A 15,769-nucleotide genomic window follows, 5' to 3' on the forward strand; every position below is an offset into this window, starting at 1 on the left:
CAAAGATCTAGAGAAATTGAAGTTGGAGTCTGGAGATCTAAAGAAGAAGACGAAAGCTGGATATTTGAAGAAGAAATCATGAAGAAGAGGTGGTGAAGCAAAGGAGAAGAAATCGCTATCATCTCTCATCGTCGACACTAAAAATAAAGATCACTATTTCTTCATTGTGGCTGAGGAAGTTGTCGTTGCCATCGCCATTAATGGAGTTCACTATCTCCTATTCAAGTCGCTATCTTCTCTAGTTCTTCTCTCTGTGAAAAGTGAAGGTCTAGAGAGATAGAAACCTGGACGAGTGATAGTGAGTAGACAATGGAGATTGACTAGTTAAGCAATGAAGGTCTTCTTGCTGTCTTCTCTCTATCACCTCCACTAGCCCTTCTTGTTGCCGCAATGGACTCCCAAAGTGGAGGGGCACAACGATCAAGGAGTTAGAGATGTAGATGGAGATGAAAGATGGAATTGCAAAACTGATGTTTAGTTATAGAAATCAATTCCATCATTTTTGATGGAAAAGATTTCCGCATAGAATTAGCTTTCTTTGTACCAAACAAGCTAAAATTCCATTTCTATTACCAATTCCATTTTTACTTTTCTTAATTAAAGGATACCAAACGGGGCATAAGAGTTTTAAATTTAAATAATAATAATAATAATAATAATAATAATAATAATCCCATGATCTTATTGAAATTGAAATTCTCCCTGATTATAATCCCCGTGTCGGGGGTAGTAAAATCTAGCTTAATTGAATGTGAAGTCCAATACTAGAACGGTTCCATGTTCTCTCCTGGCGCAGGATAAATAACGCATCCCGTCAGATCCGTTGCAGATGCTACTTCTTCGTTCTTTCTGTCATCTGCTTTCAATTTGGCCTTGAGCTACAATCAACCGCATTTCAATTTGCAGTTGCTGTTGTATTGTCAGCACTTTTAAGTCAGATCTAGGGTTTCCTTTGATCAGTATTCCTCGATCCCTGCCAGATTAAATTCGGTTTAACATTGCTGGGTCTTCGGATCTCTGATTTTAAGAGTTAATTGGTGATTGCATCTGTGAAGTACCCGATTGCAACGGTGGGCTAAGGAAAATGCCAGTCAAATCGGCGCAATCATCGTTTCGGGATCGGACACAGGAATTCCAGAGCATAGCTGAGAGGCTAAAGAAGTCAGTCTCGTCCAGTTCAGGGCCAAACGGGCCCAGCAGTAGTTCAAGATCGGAGGAACAGCGATCTGCAGTTGCAATTCAGTCAGAATTCAATCGGAGGGCTTCCAAGATTGGTTATGGGATACATCAGACGTCACAGAAACTTGCTAAGCTGGCCAAGTGTAAGTAATTGATTTGAGTTTCCAGGGAAACTTTTACTGTAAGCTGTTTATACCTTCATGCATTTTTCCTCTCCATGGATTGCGCGCCGACGCATGGACTGCGGCCTCGTTCTCAATGTATAAGGAGTTGAATCGATAAATAAACTGTCATAATGTATTTTTAGATTTGTGATTGTGCTGGATGATCATTAGTTAAAACTTTAAGAAGTAAAAGAAAAAGAGTGTGAATAGTTTCTGCTATTTCAGGGGAAGAATGTCGGTTTGAGTGCTCTTTTAAGCAATCTTAGCAAATAGCGTCGCGAGGATGACAAATTGTTTTGCATTCATTTTAATTTGTAGTGGCAAAAAGGACTTCGGTTTTTGATGACCCCACCATGGAAATCCAAGAGCTCACAGCAGTTATTAAGCAAGATATCACTGCACTGAACTCTGCTGTTGTAGAACTGCAGCTAATCAGCAACGCTAGAAATGATAGTGGAAATATCTCTAGTGACACAACTAGTCACTCAACCACAGTTGTTGATGACCTTAAAACACGATTGATGAGCACCACAAAAGAGTTTAAAGAAGTCCTCACCATGCGAACAGAGGTATTTTATGATATTGATACACTTGGATGTCAATTGGAAGAAAGTGTTAGTCGCAAGTTTATCTTGATATGTATTTTTTTAATTGTTGTTTTAGTTTTATTTTATTTATTTTTTTGAAGTTATTCACATTTTATATCTTTGCTGCTTTGACTGATGATTTGATCTTGCTGTTTTCTGAAGAACTTGAAGGTACATGAGAATAGAAGACAGTTGTTTTCTTCCACTGGTTCTAAGGAAGCTGCGAATCCTTTTGTTCGTCAACGTCCCTTGGCTGCAAAGTCCGTTGCCAATGCCCCTGCACCCCCATGGGCTAGTGGGTCAACATCTTCATCTCAGTTGTTTCCAAAGTAAGTTACGCTTATTTATTGGTTATTGATATTGATTGGTTGTAGTTAAAAATACGTTTGTACATTTTTTTGTTAGGTTTCAGCTATTCATTTGAGTGATTTTGTAAGGGAAATTGAATTGCTATGTTTTTCCATCACATTTTTATCTGGCATATCTCAGATCTCATGGAAATGAAAAATTGGCTTGTTCATTGGCACAATCTGATTTCTGCTTCACGGACTACTGATTTTGTTCCAATCTGGGTCGAATTATAATGTGGATTCTTACATTGTCGAAGATCAACCTGTTAGTAATATTAATAATAGGATTTAAAAAAAAAAATCACAGGAAACAAGTGGATGGGGAGAGTCAACCATTACTGCAGCAGCAGCAGCAGCAATTGGTTCCATTGCAGGATTCATATATGCAAAGCAGAGCTGAAGCTCTTCAGAATGTTGAGTCCACTATTCATGAGTTGAGCAGCATTTTTAATCAATTAGCAACACTTGTTTCCCAACAAGGGGAAATTGCCATCAGGTTTTTACACTTTACTTGGATGCTATATAAATGTATGCCATTTGTTCTTCATCGCTTTGTATTCTTGCATGATATACACAGTGGGATACTGTAACCTTTAATATTACTTGAATATTCAGTGATCATGTGCATTAGGGAATGAGCCTAAGCCATATTAAGTGAACTTAGATGCAAGCTGCATTATATATAGATGGCGAGGTGTATATGTAAATTTCCGGGCTTTCAGAGAAATATAGCTTAATGATGTGCCTGTCTGATAGAGATAATTGAAATTTTACAGCTTAGGGCATATTGATTATTAGGTCCTGTTGTCTTCCTATATGAATGGCTGGTTTTATGAATTTTAGAGTAAACCATTGTAATACAATAGAGTACCGAGTAGTATGGGATAATCGGTGATGTGGGGGAGTTAGAGAGATAGAAGGAACAATTATTATTTCAAGTTATTTTAGATATTATCTGTTTAATAATATTTTTTAGATTATCTTTCTGTTTTGTTGAGTGGTCCTTAAGTTTAGGAGTAGTGGGTTATGGCACTTGGAGATTAAGTTAGAATTTATATTTTATTTATCTTTCAGGTAATTATTCCCCATTATCTTAGTTATGGATCAATGGGAGTATTTTTAGGAATTATTAGTTATTTTTTTGTCTATAAATATTGAGGCATGTATCACGCGGAAAGCATTTGGAAATAGAATCATTTTTTTTTGTAAGTGGAGATTCATCTTTGGCTTTATTAGTTGTATGAGTTTAAGATTCTTGCTTTTTATTTTTATTTAATTTATGAAGTTAGATTCTAATTTCATATTTTAATAAAAATTGATCTTCCTTATTTCTCTTTACCTATTTGGGATCCTATTATAACCTTTGAGAACACTTGTTTAGATACCAAGAAAATGGAAGGTATTTTTAAAATTTCATTACTGTTGCAATTCCAAGAGATTTGGTTCATATGTATTAATTGGTTTGGAAAGTATCAACATGAGATGTGCGAAATCACTACAGGCAACTCTAACTTGCATAAAATTGCTGGAAGAGTTCAGGGGAGGGGACCAGAGTGACTTGGCTGGTTCAGCTAACGAACTGATCATGGTACTGGTCTGGTTCTATTATTAGACTGTTTTGCTGTTGTGCTAGATTGATCTGACAGTTGAACTGTTGATCATGTTAGTTTAACCAGACTGGGCAGGTCCCCCCCTTTTAATATAAGATTTAATTAGTCCATACATAGTCCATATATTAACTCATCAAAACAAATTATACAACTTCACTATTTTCATTGTGATTGTTCATTTCTGTAAATGTGGTGCATATTATATTTACTAATGGCTCATTGGTTCAACTTTTCACTTGGTAATTGAACCGGGGATCTTGTTGGATGGATTAAGAGCGGGAAATTTTGTTTCATTGGCCATTCATGGTCTGTTTTCAACATATATGCTTTGGGGTGAAGTGTATATTGATAACTGTTGAATAAAACATCTAACGTTTGGAACTCCATATGTATGAATACTCATGTGCCTGTAGAGTGAAAAGTTTCTAAACCTTTATACCAAAAAAAAAAAAAGTTTCTAAACCTTTGATTTCTTCATTAATGGTCATTCACCTGCACTTTTCCCCCTCTATATGTGCCTCGCACTTTAGAGTGGGTTTAAGTTACATGCATGAAAGCCATGTTTTAGCCTTTCTAGAGAATTTTTACTTCCTCCATGATCTTACTTCTTCCTTTTGAATGTGGCAAGCTTGCCATAGGATCATGTCTGCCTCCTGATGTGGCACAATTTTCTTTATGCCTGCTCGTTGGTGCAGAGATTTAGCCAGATAACATTACCACTGCAGATTTAGGGTTTTTTTTAAAATCATGTTTTATCCCTTTCCCCCCATTTCTTTTTGGATGAAAAGTTGAAATTTATGAGTCAATTTTGTTTGAAGCTCTCCTCTCCCCCCCCCCCTTTTTCTTTTCCTTTTTTATTGATATCTTGGATTTGGATATAGATGAGATGGGATGTTAAATAATTAGTTCGTTGCTTCGATGAATTTTTTATGAGGAAGCTGGACGATTTCAGTTCGTGAGGCTCTATAGGCACGCCCTAAAAGCTTGATGTCTGTATATTCATGTGTTATCTAATGGCTAATGCCTGGTCTTGTTCTTGATCGCATTATTTTGTCTATTTTCCCCCCATTTGTTTGATAGAATCCTGACTACAATCTTGAGAAGATAGCAATATTGCAGCTTTGTCACCTGTAAACCTTCATAATGCACGCGCGATTCCTTAGGAGGGGAAATCCTATCCTATAATCATTTAGACTGGTGCTTCACTCTTAGATGGTTGCATATGTGTTTTTTTATTTGATTGCCAACCAGTTGAATTTGTTATCATTAACATGATTATTTATTCATTTATTTTAAATCTGGCAGTTGAATTTAGACTAAGGGTTTAAGGTCCTTAATTACAGGATTGATGAGAACATGGACGATCGTTGGCAAATGTAGAAGGGGCACAGGGGGCTTTGCTAAAATATCTGAACAACATATCTTCTAATAGGTGGCTGATGATCAAGATATTCTTTGTATTAGTATTTTTCCTTATGGTTTTCCTATTTTTTGTGGCATAGTCATCCCAAAGATACAAGAGAAATGAAGACAGTGCGACGACCTTACTTACTGGTGATGAGTCTTCTGCTTTTCATTAATATTTCTTTTGTTAAATATTATATTCATGCCTGCAGAGTTTTACCCTCCGGTCTGTGAAATTTGATACTTGTATGTATTGATTTATGTAAGAAGGTTACAAATTAGAAGAATTGCGTATAATCCATGTGTTCTTTTGTGATCTTGTAATTATTTTATTGATGAAGTTGATTGGTAATATTCATATCCATGTTTGGAAATATGGAAAGAAATCAACTGAGTAAAGAATTGTGAGTTAAATACAGGAGAAGTTAATTAAAATGGAAGGGATAGATTTCTTGAGCTGTATTTGAAATTTGTATGTCTTTAGCACTTGTAATTTGGTTCAATTCAGTGTTCGTTTTATTGTAAGGTGCGAAGCTTGTGCTACACGTAAGAATATTTGTCACATGAATACGCAATGAATCGCTAATCGGTTTGCTAATTATGAATTGTAAGATAAAGTTTTTTTTTAATTAAAAATTGTAGAATGGTTGCATTGCTGATTCAGTTGTTTTTAGTCGTACTTAGAGCAAAACTGTTATTTGTAGCAGAGAATGTGTCTGCTTGCGTGACCCAGCATTTCGGTCCTTCGGCTTTTGAAAATTGTAAAATTCTATTGTTGGGTCCAGTGAAAGCATGCTAGAGAATCAACTCAATGAATGGCAAGTATATTATTCATCTGAGTCCGGGATTGCCTTAGTAGTTACGAATGTTAATGTTGATGCCCACGAATGAGAACCCAAAAGTTATCTCTTTTCCTCTCTCTATGCCCAAAAAAATAAATTGTTCCGGTGGGGAGTATACAATTTAATGATCGGTTAACAGGTAAAGATGTTCAAAATTTTTTTGAAAGGAGCACTAAACATATTTATTTTTTAATTGAAGTAATTTTATTCCAAAACTTTAAAAAATGGAACACTTTTGCCTAGCTGTTAGTAAGGTAAGACTGTTGGTTTAACTATTACCAATGTTTTCAGAACCGGATCGGACATTGAACCGAAAAAGTCAGCGATTCACGGTTCGTATGATTCAATCGGTTGGACCAATGATTTAACCGGTGACGTAATAATTAAATTAAAAAAATTATATATGTATATAATAATTTAAATATAAAAAATATATATGAAATTGCTATTTAACTTAAAAAAATTAAATATTTTAAGTTTATCATGACTTAAAAAGCTATATGGTACAATATAATATCAAATGATTAAAAAAATTAGTCATTTTTTTAAAAAAATTTGATAAAAAATAAAAAAAATTTGAACACTCCGGTTTTTGAAAACCGGATCCGGTTCCCGGCTTGATTCTGGTTCCCAATCCGATCGCCGGTTCGAAACATCAACTCTTAAAACGTTTTTTTCTTTTGAACTAGACCGGAAATCAAACCAGTCGACGGTCCGACCGGCCGGTCCGGTCCGGTTTTCAAAACAGTGACTATTACTTCAACTTTTTTTTAATTTTGTCAGGTCACTACCACCTAACATTTTTTAAAAAAATTGAAAAAACAAATCCAAAAAGTTGCCACATGGATCCACAAGGGATGTGTACATCTGGAAGAAGGAGGAAAATCCGAAAACAAAACAATCTCAGAAATCCATTCTTGAACACATTCTCATAGCAACAATATTTTGGTGATTGTTCCTCTTTTTCGGTGGATAAGTGCAATGTACCTTTTGGCATGAATGGTGGCGTTACCATTCCCGGAAAAAAAAAAAAAAAATCTCCAGGTGGAGTCCATCATCATTAGTTCATTACTGTAAGCACCAACTGCTAAGGCCCCCAGGTTTTGTTTTGTAATCTCCCCACTCCCAAGTCCTCACCATGAAAGTCAATTTCTGCTACACTGTCTCCATTTCCTCCACCAGTAGCATCAAGAGACCCATGTCAACGACCTTTACGATCATGGCAACAAAACTACAAAAAGAAACACATCGGGAGGCTGCAAGTTAGAGCGGTAACAAGAGATCCCGAAATCGGAAGAACAAGACAGGTACACCCCAATTAGCCTTTTCTTTAACAAACTCCATCGCGTCTTGGGTTTCCCAATCACCCCATAGCAACTCGTCTAGATTGAAGAAGACAACATTAACGTCAAAGGACTCGGAGGCGGCACGACGAGCAGGATTGGAGCGAGTAGTTCAAATTCGAGAAGGGGTAAGACGCCATATTGGACGGCGCCTCTGGCTATACTTTCTGCCATCTTACCAGTTCCGATAAAACCAACGTTGCGCTTATCCACCGAAACAGGAACAATCACCAAATTCGTCGAACAAGGGTGTGAATTAGTCAGCAATTATGAACCTTTTGGCACTCTGCGCAGGCAGAGAGTAAAGTAGGATAAAGAGGGTGATTGGGGATTTGGGTCTTGATGACCAGATTTGGAACACCGTCGAGGTTGGGGACCAAATTTGTAAACAGTCGAGCAAATGGACCCAGATCTGGAACCCGTCGAGCATTATGATGGAGCTAGAAACCTCACGTTTGTTTGGTCCTCACTTCCCCTGTGCGTTGGGGAGGAAGCAACAAACAGAGGCTGCGAAGAAGCTCGGCCGAGAAGAAGAAGGTCTGGGACAACGGACGACGAGCTAGTGGGTGGCCAGGGACAACGGACGAGAGCTCACTGCAGTGCTTAGAGCCAAGAGCTGAGTGACTGCGCGAGGAGAGGATGCGCAGGCCGTAAGGGGAGGGAAAGAGGTGAGTCATTTTGTTTTTTCTTAAATGCCGGGTGGCAGCCACGTGTTAAGGAAGAGAAAACATATTTTGATCCTTCACTTTATTTATATTTTATTATAATTTTTTTATTTTTTTAATATTTTAAATTCTCATATTTTTATTTTTTAATGTTATAAATTTTTAAATAAAAAAATATAGAGATTTTAGATAAACATAAAATATTAAAAAAATTATAAGGATTCAAAATATTAAAAAAACGTGTAAAAATTTATAATAAAATATAAATAAAGTGTAGGGATGATGTTTTTTTTTTTAAATAAAAAATATATCAAACGAACGGTCTAATAATTGCAGGATAAAATTACTTCTTTTTTAGTAGTTTCTAAGCAAAATTGTTCAACCAAATTGTATAGACGTTCAGTACTCTTTTTAAAATTTTTTGCCTCCTAATGCTTTAACAATTGTTGAGAGATTCTACGAAATGAAAGACTAAGATGAAGGATGTCATTAACGTCTATAAGGCCTAGTTTTCTAGTCTATATTTATATAAATTTTGAATCTAACTATGAACAGTGAATTACCAATATTGCCCCCCCTTTTCCCCTCATACTTGCTGAGCTCATGCAGTGCGCCCGTGTCTCTCATGCTGATAATTGCTTTACCGTACATGTACAGTGAAAAAAAATTCATTGACTGAGATATACAGTAAAAAGCAACATTTAATATTTTTATTCTTTTAAATTGTTTTTAAAAATATTTTTAATAATAAATTATTAACACATATTTATTAAAAAATTAACAACATAAAAAAGTGTTTTTAATATTTTTATTTTTCTGAATTTTATAAAATTCTTAGATTTTTTAATTTATTTTTTTATTTTACATTCTTTAAATGACTTATAACTAAACATTATATATGGGTTGGTAAATTTTAAGTTATAATATGTTGTTAAAAAAATATTGTTAAAATATTTGCACATCTTTTGCACTTAATATTTTTATTTTTTTCAATTTTATGAAATTCTTAGATTTTTAATTTATCTTTTTATTTTAAATTTTTTAAAGTCTTATAACAATGCATTACGCATGAGGTAATAAATTATGAGCTATAATATATTGTTAAATTTTTTAATTTTCATGAATAGTAAATTACTAAATATTTTTTTACATTATTATTTAGACTAAGTTATAAATTGAGCGAGGTGAAAGATTACAGAATACAATAAGGTATTATTTATAATTTTAACATGTATTGGAATAAACAAATTACAAAATAAAATAAGTTGTTTATTATATTTTTAATTTGAAAGGGATAAGAAATTTTGAATTGCAAGTTGTTACTAATATTTTTTTAATATGCATATTATATTATTTATATTTTGATGAGTTTGATGTTAAAAAATAGAGAAATATGGTTGAAATTTTTAATTGAGTTTTTTTTTTCTCTCTTTCATTTTCTCTCTATTAGAATGTTATAATTCTATTTGCCTATATTTTTAAATCAATCTAAAATCTCTCCTTTCTCCCTCTACTTTTCTCAAACTAACATGTATGATAGGGTTTGCTTTAATTTACAGAAGAGGTAGTGTTATCAATAAAATTCATAACTTGGAATATTATTGTCCAAAAATTTTCAATTCTTGAAAAATCATCTCAATTTTATGGATATAGGCAAGGGATATAATTCCATCAAAATTGATGATAGTGGGTTTAGATATAACAAGCAATTTAAATTTTAAATTTTACTTTCACTTTTCACTTATCTAGTCCCAATTCCATTGCACCAAACGCAGCATTAATGTCTCCCATTCATTATACTGAGTTATTTGGGTAACTCTCTCCTGTCCCTTCCTTTCTTTCTTTTTTTTTTCCATGTTTTTTCCATTATACAAACTTTTATACAATAATGATTTGATGCATGTGAGATAAAAGTAATCAATTCGACAATATGGCATCATACAAACCAAATTCACATCAATAATATATAAAATTTATTTTCTTAAATATTTAACATTTTTTATAAATAAAATAAAAGCCTGTTAAAATTTAAACTGTTCTACTTTATTTTCTCACCATTAAAATTCTTTAACTATGGCTTTTGTCATTCATTAAAAGAGAGACATATTTCTTTTGTATATTCTCTTGTACATTAGAATGTATAAAGTTGTTATATAATTACATTTGCATGCTTTAAATGAATGATATAATCATTCTAAAATAATATATAAGTAACTAATATTAAATAAATAAGAAAATAGTATAAGTCGAAGATGCTGTTTAACAAATTAAAAAAAAATTATTGTCGTAATATGCAATAGATTAATGTTTTTAAAATTATAATATTTTACATCATTTATGATGGTGGGGGCTAATTTTAGTTTTTAGTGGTCTTAGATTCTATTTTTGTTTTTTGAGGCTAAGATTTCATTCTATTACCTAGAAAAATGGCGGGAAATCCCCCCTTGCATGAGACAGGTTGAATGCAACTTGAGAGTAATTAGAGTGGATTTCATGTATTTGACTTTGGTGAAATCAAAACAAGTTGTAGCTTTTATATTTTATATCGGTTGATAATATTGATGAATATAAGAGATTAATCTTCCACCTACCCAGCAAAGTTCTATATCCTTTTTTGAAGGGTTGCATAAATATTTTATAATCTTGTGCAGTCGTTATACTTTTTTTTTTAAATTTAAAATATAGTTTTTCAAAATTTTTTATGTGATTTAGTAAGAACATGACCTATATATATATTTTTCAGAATTTAACATAATCAGAATTTAACATAATTAATAATTTTGAAATATAGGTCATGTTCTTACTAAATCACATAAAAAATTTTTATGAATCGTGATTGATTGACTTATTCTGCAGACTTCGTGGGACATATGAAGCATGGACAATATATATATATATATATATACTGAGAAGAAAATATATCTAGTTATACCTAAATTTAACTTATTGTTTAAACTCACTAGAAAAACTTTATATTTGAATTGAATTAACATGAAATATAAAAGTTTTAAGGTTGGAGAGTCTGAATATATCTAATTATATTTAAATTTAACTTATTGTTTAAACTCATTAGAAAAACTTTATATTTGAATTGACTAACATGGAAAAAGATGGAGTCAATAATTCAGATGAGTTGAATTTAAAATATCTTATCGTATAAAAAAGTTCATATAGCAGAGTTTGACCTTAATCTCTTGAGCGTTTAGGCTTATTCAGGTTGGTTCAAATATCCAAATTATTAAATATTATATTATGTTATTTTTTATCTTTACCTAATTTTAATTTTCATTTCAAAAAAATTAATATTTGTAATTTCTATATTACTTTATTGTTAATAAAAAATAAATTTAGATATTTGATTTAATCTCATTTAGGTTTTGGTTCTACCTTAAATTTTTTTAGGTTTATTTGAGCAACCTTAAATAAGCTCAGACAAAAAAAAGAATTTATAAATTTTCAAATTTAATTTAAAATTTTTTAGACTTATTTGAATTTGTTCATTAAATTTGATTCAAATTATTATTTTTAACTGAAGAGCCTAAATTACCATATGGATGTTAGTTTTTCAAAGTGTTTAACTGAATAAATTGCGTTAAATTCAGTTTAGTTAGATCATTGAAAAAGGTTTGATAGATGTTATGTTAAGAATTAAAGAAAGAAAATTTACATTCACAGGGTTATTTTTAGCTTTCCATTTTTTTTTTTGACAAAAATCCCTGACCTCTTCCATATAACCTTTCTTCCGTGTTGTGCTCTCCATTATCGTCAATTTAACCCTAGTTCTCAGAAACCGGAAGGATTTGCACCGTTTCTCCGTTGCCCGTGGCTCCCTCGTCCTCTTCAGTAGCCACCTTTCTAAGAGACAGTTGAACCCTATCTCTCATCTCCGACTTGTTCTGTGTATCCCTCTGAATTTGTTAGCCGTAGCCCTAATCCGAATCAGTTTCTATCGGGATTATTGCCGCCCTCGCTGAATATCAGATCTATAAGAGCCCTTAATTAAAAAAACCGGCATTTTTGTTGGTGCAAGCGAAGCTTTTCAGATTTTCATAGCGTATTAGCATTTCCGATTTGGTTGCTTGATCTTATTTCAACAAAATACGTTGCTTTCAGGAATTTTTTTCCTATTTGAAACGACTACTCTCGAGGTAGCCGCGACAAGTTTGAATTTTGGACCTCCTAGTTTCAAGAATTATACGTATCTCTTGCTATTTCGGACAATATTTCATCAGTGTGCTTGTAGTTGATCTGGCTATAGAGACAAATGGTAGGAGGTGGAAGCAGGAGAGACGAAGGTTCGTTGATGATAAAAAACACAAATGTCTTTGCTGCACTTGATACTCTAAAAAAGAAGAAGAAATCCGATAAGGAGCACAAGAGCAAAGGGTCGTCTAAATCTCAGGTTCAATCTAAGGAACCTGAACCTCAGGTGTTCTGGGCTCCCGCTCCACTGAATGCGAAATCTTGGGCTGACGTGGACGACGATGACGACGACTACTATTCCACCACTGCCCCGCTTCAGCCTGTCTGGGGCGTTTCTGAGCCACAGCAGAGTGAGGAGAAACCAAGCGTTTTCGAGGTTGGATTTAATTGTTTTTATTACCGTTCATGGTGTCATCGTAGTTAAAATGTGATGCTCTTTGTTACAAAAGTTGTGATTGAGTAACGTTACTGATGCGGTTCCTGTTTAGTTTAATAAACCTTTAAATTGCCGGTAATTGATACTTTCTATCAAAATATGATTCATTCCTTAGGTTGTCATTGTTTGTCCCACGTCTCTTTTTTAAATGCTTTGGAGATATTATACGCTATCCAAGTGTGTAGTTGTTACAGCCAACGAAGCCCATGTTTGGCAATAAACGGCGAGAGCAAGAGTAGAAGTAGATTGAGTTGTTTTATTACATTTTTGCTTGTCAAGGAAGATGGATCAAGGAATTATGAACACGGGGGAATCTATAGAACATCTTTTGATGGAAATTTGTTTTCTTTGGACGAAGCAGGCAAGGGATGTCATGCTTTCATATTTGGGGGAGACATAGTCTTGGATCAATCCCTTTTTATGGCTTTAGAGCTCTGCATGCAGTGGGAGCTTAAATACAAATGTAATGAAGTGGGAGTTGCTTGGGAAATTTAAGCGATTTTGAGCATTAAGTATGGAAATTGATTCCATGCGAATCAAATTTATTTATCTTTTGACTTCATGTATTGTATACCTGGAGTTAGGCACTGAATCCTGCTAGGGAGTTGGTACTGGTCTATAACACAATGGATTTATTTCCATTATGTGGCATGGGAAAGAAGTGAGATTGAGTTTGTCTTCCTTCTCATATGAATCCTGAAGCTTTACGATGCTTGTGTTTCTTTGGAGCTGCTGTCATTTTACAATTAAACTGTGCTTTATCATTGGACAAAGTAGAAATTTTATTTTCGAGCAGCTATTGATTTGCCATGTTTATGTGTATGGGTAAAAGAATGATCCCTCGGATAACAAAAATAAGCTTAAAAGGGATATACTCTAATTGTTTGAATGATTGCAGGATAGTGAGAGTGAGGAAGATATTTTAGGTGAAGGGGATGATGATGTGGAGGAAGAGCATGATCATGAACCAGAACAGTCCTTGAACCCTGAACCTGAGGTTAGGAAGCCTAGTCAAGTTTCTGTGGCACCAAAGGAGGCAGAACGGCAACTTTCCAAAAAAGAAAGGAAGAAAAAGGAACTTGCAGAGCTCGAGGCTCTTCTGGCTGATTTTGGAGTCACACAAAAAGAAGGCAGCGGTCAAAATGAGCCACAAGGTAACCTTGAAAAAATTATGGCATAATTTTTAGCTTAGGGAATGTTTTATAAAGATTTATGGTATGCTTTTTTTATTTGTGCTTCTTCCATCTGCCAAAAACATTTTTGGTCAAAGCATCCCCCTTCTTATTCTATATTTTTTGAAACCTATTAGGGTTTCAATTCAGCCAGAAATTGTGTTTCTTTTGAAACTTCTCATCCAGCATGGAGAAAAGTTCTATGAATGTCAAAGAAGCAAACAATAGAATTCGGCTCAAGCAACATGTGTCATATTGCATTTGCAGGTGCCTCACAAAGTAATGAAGATGCTGAGGCTGTCGGAGATGGAGAGAAGAAGGAAAATAACACTGCAGAGTCTAAAAGCGCCAAGAAAAAGAAAAAGAAGGACAAAGCTTCCAAGGAGGTGAAAGAACCTCAGGATCATCTCAATGGGGCAGATACAAATAACGGTCCTGATGATGCTGCGGGCACTGAAAATGCTGGGGATGATAAGTCCACTGTTGATGTGAAAGAGCGTCTCAAGAAAGTTGCTTCTACAAAGAAGAAGAAATCTAACAAAGAAATGGATGCTGCCGCAAGGGCTGCCGCCCAAGAGGCTGCTGCACGAAGCGCAAAGCTTGCTGCCGCTAAGAAAAAAGAGAAGAACCATTATAATCAGCAACCACTGCGGTAAAGAACCCTGTTTGTTACATTGATACAAGAATGTGTATTGTTGTTCATACGATGAGGCCGAATAAACAATGGGCTCCCTACGCTCTATTTGACTTGCGTTCGTATTGCCACGGACCTGAGAAGTATTCCTCTGTTTTTTTTTTACAGTTGCTCTACTGTTACGGACATGCCTTGCCGCAAAAAATGTAGTTGTACTTTTAGTTCGTTCATCCTTGTGACTGATCACTTCATTCTAGGTTCTAACTAAGAGGGGTTGTACTGTAAACCTCGTAAATTATCCCAATCTTTTAAACCGTGTCGATGTAGTGTTTGATTGGAAGAGCCGTGCGATGCACGTACGTAGCCAAGGCTGTTGTTGAGCCATTGTTTCTTTATTTAGTGAGCATCCTTCGCCAGGCCTTGTGAAGAGGATGGAGGAGAGGAAGAACGATGCTGCGTTAGTGAAGTCGGCATTCAAGTGGCTTGACGAAGAAGGAAGACGTGGGACCAACGAACAGAGCGTGTGTGGAGCGTGATATGGAAGTGGCTGGTGGCAGAGAAGGTTAAAAGGTTCCTGCAAAAAATAGCCCCCGTGATGTGCACCCCAAAGCATGGATAACAGTAGCCAAAGCTTCGAGGGGACGGGATCACTTTCTAAGAGAGTGTAGGATATGAAGGTATGGCACTTCATATTCTGAATCCCAAATAATAATAAAGTGCGGAGGTTGTAATTCACACGTGGCGCGGTCAAAGTTATGAACTTTTTTTTATCAAGATAATGACCGTCAAAAGCTCCGAAATATAAAACTGCCCAGATTCCCAAAAAAAAAAAAAAACATTTCCAATTGTTAATTTCATGATTTGAAACTTGTGGAAGTTTTAGATGAAAGCGTTTTTAATTAGGCATTTTGTCATATTGATGATTCTTAGCTTTTAAAGGAAGAATGTTCAATTGACAGAATTTTTATACGTATTGGTAGTCGTGGAAATCAAGTTGAAAATGTTCTCCTTTTTTTTTGCCAGTAGTTGAAATTGTTTTCAGTTAAAAATCTTTGCCACATTGATCCTTAGCTTTTAAAAAGCCACGGGTTCACCTGAAAAACTTTATACATACATGTTGAAAATTGTGGAAACTCATTTGGAAGTGTCTTAAATTAAATGTTTTTTGTATTAATTATTG

The 15,769-nt window shown here is 34.5% G+C and overlaps 2 protein-coding genes across 2 annotated transcripts; both read left to right on the plus strand.

Moving 5' to 3' along the window:
• The first annotated feature begins 725 nt into the window (after positions 1-725).
• LOC129304131 (syntaxin-32-like) lies at positions 726-5,591 on the plus strand. Its single transcript, XM_054943791.1, is given in 6 exon segments — positions 726-1,322; positions 1,662-1,912; positions 2,093-2,259; positions 2,588-2,776; positions 5,234-5,253; positions 5,256-5,591. Coding segments are annotated over 6 exon segments (1,002 nt in total). The 5' UTR covers positions 726-1,084; the 3' UTR covers positions 5,393-5,591.
• A 6,305-nt stretch (positions 5,592-11,896) lies between these two features.
• Positions 11,897-14,819, plus strand: LOC129297916 (uncharacterized). Its single transcript, XM_054936263.1, has 3 exons — positions 11,897-12,723; positions 13,682-13,937; positions 14,223-14,819. Exons 1-3 carry the CDS (start codon positions 12,409-12,411, stop codon positions 14,609-14,611), a joined length of 960 nt encoding a protein of 319 aa, XP_054792238.1. The 5' UTR covers positions 11,897-12,408; the 3' UTR covers positions 14,612-14,819.
• Positions 14,820-15,769: the final 950 nt, after the last annotated feature.

This window comes from Prosopis cineraria, unplaced genomic scaffold (assembly GCF_029017545.1).
Source record: "Prosopis cineraria cultivar Desert tree isolate PC_DT_omini unplaced genomic scaffold, ASM2901754v1 PC2, whole genome shotgun sequence".
Classification (NCBI taxonomy): Eukaryota; Viridiplantae; Streptophyta; class Magnoliopsida; order Fabales; family Fabaceae; genus Prosopis; species Prosopis cineraria.

Excerpts from the sequence above, each read along its gene's own strand:
- LOC129297916 (XM_054936263.1), top strand. The coding sequence starts at position 12,409 with ATGGTAGGAGGTGGAAGCAGGAGAGACGAAGGTTCGTTGATGATAAAA. Across the intron at positions 12,724-13,681 it reads AGAAACCAAGCGTTTTCGAG|GATAGTGAGAGTGAGGAAGA; the intron begins GTTGGATTTAAT and ends GAATGATTGCAG. Across the intron at positions 13,938-14,222 it reads CGGTCAAAATGAGCCACAAG|GTGCCTCACAAAGTAATGAA; the intron begins GTAACCTTGAAA and ends TTGCATTTGCAG.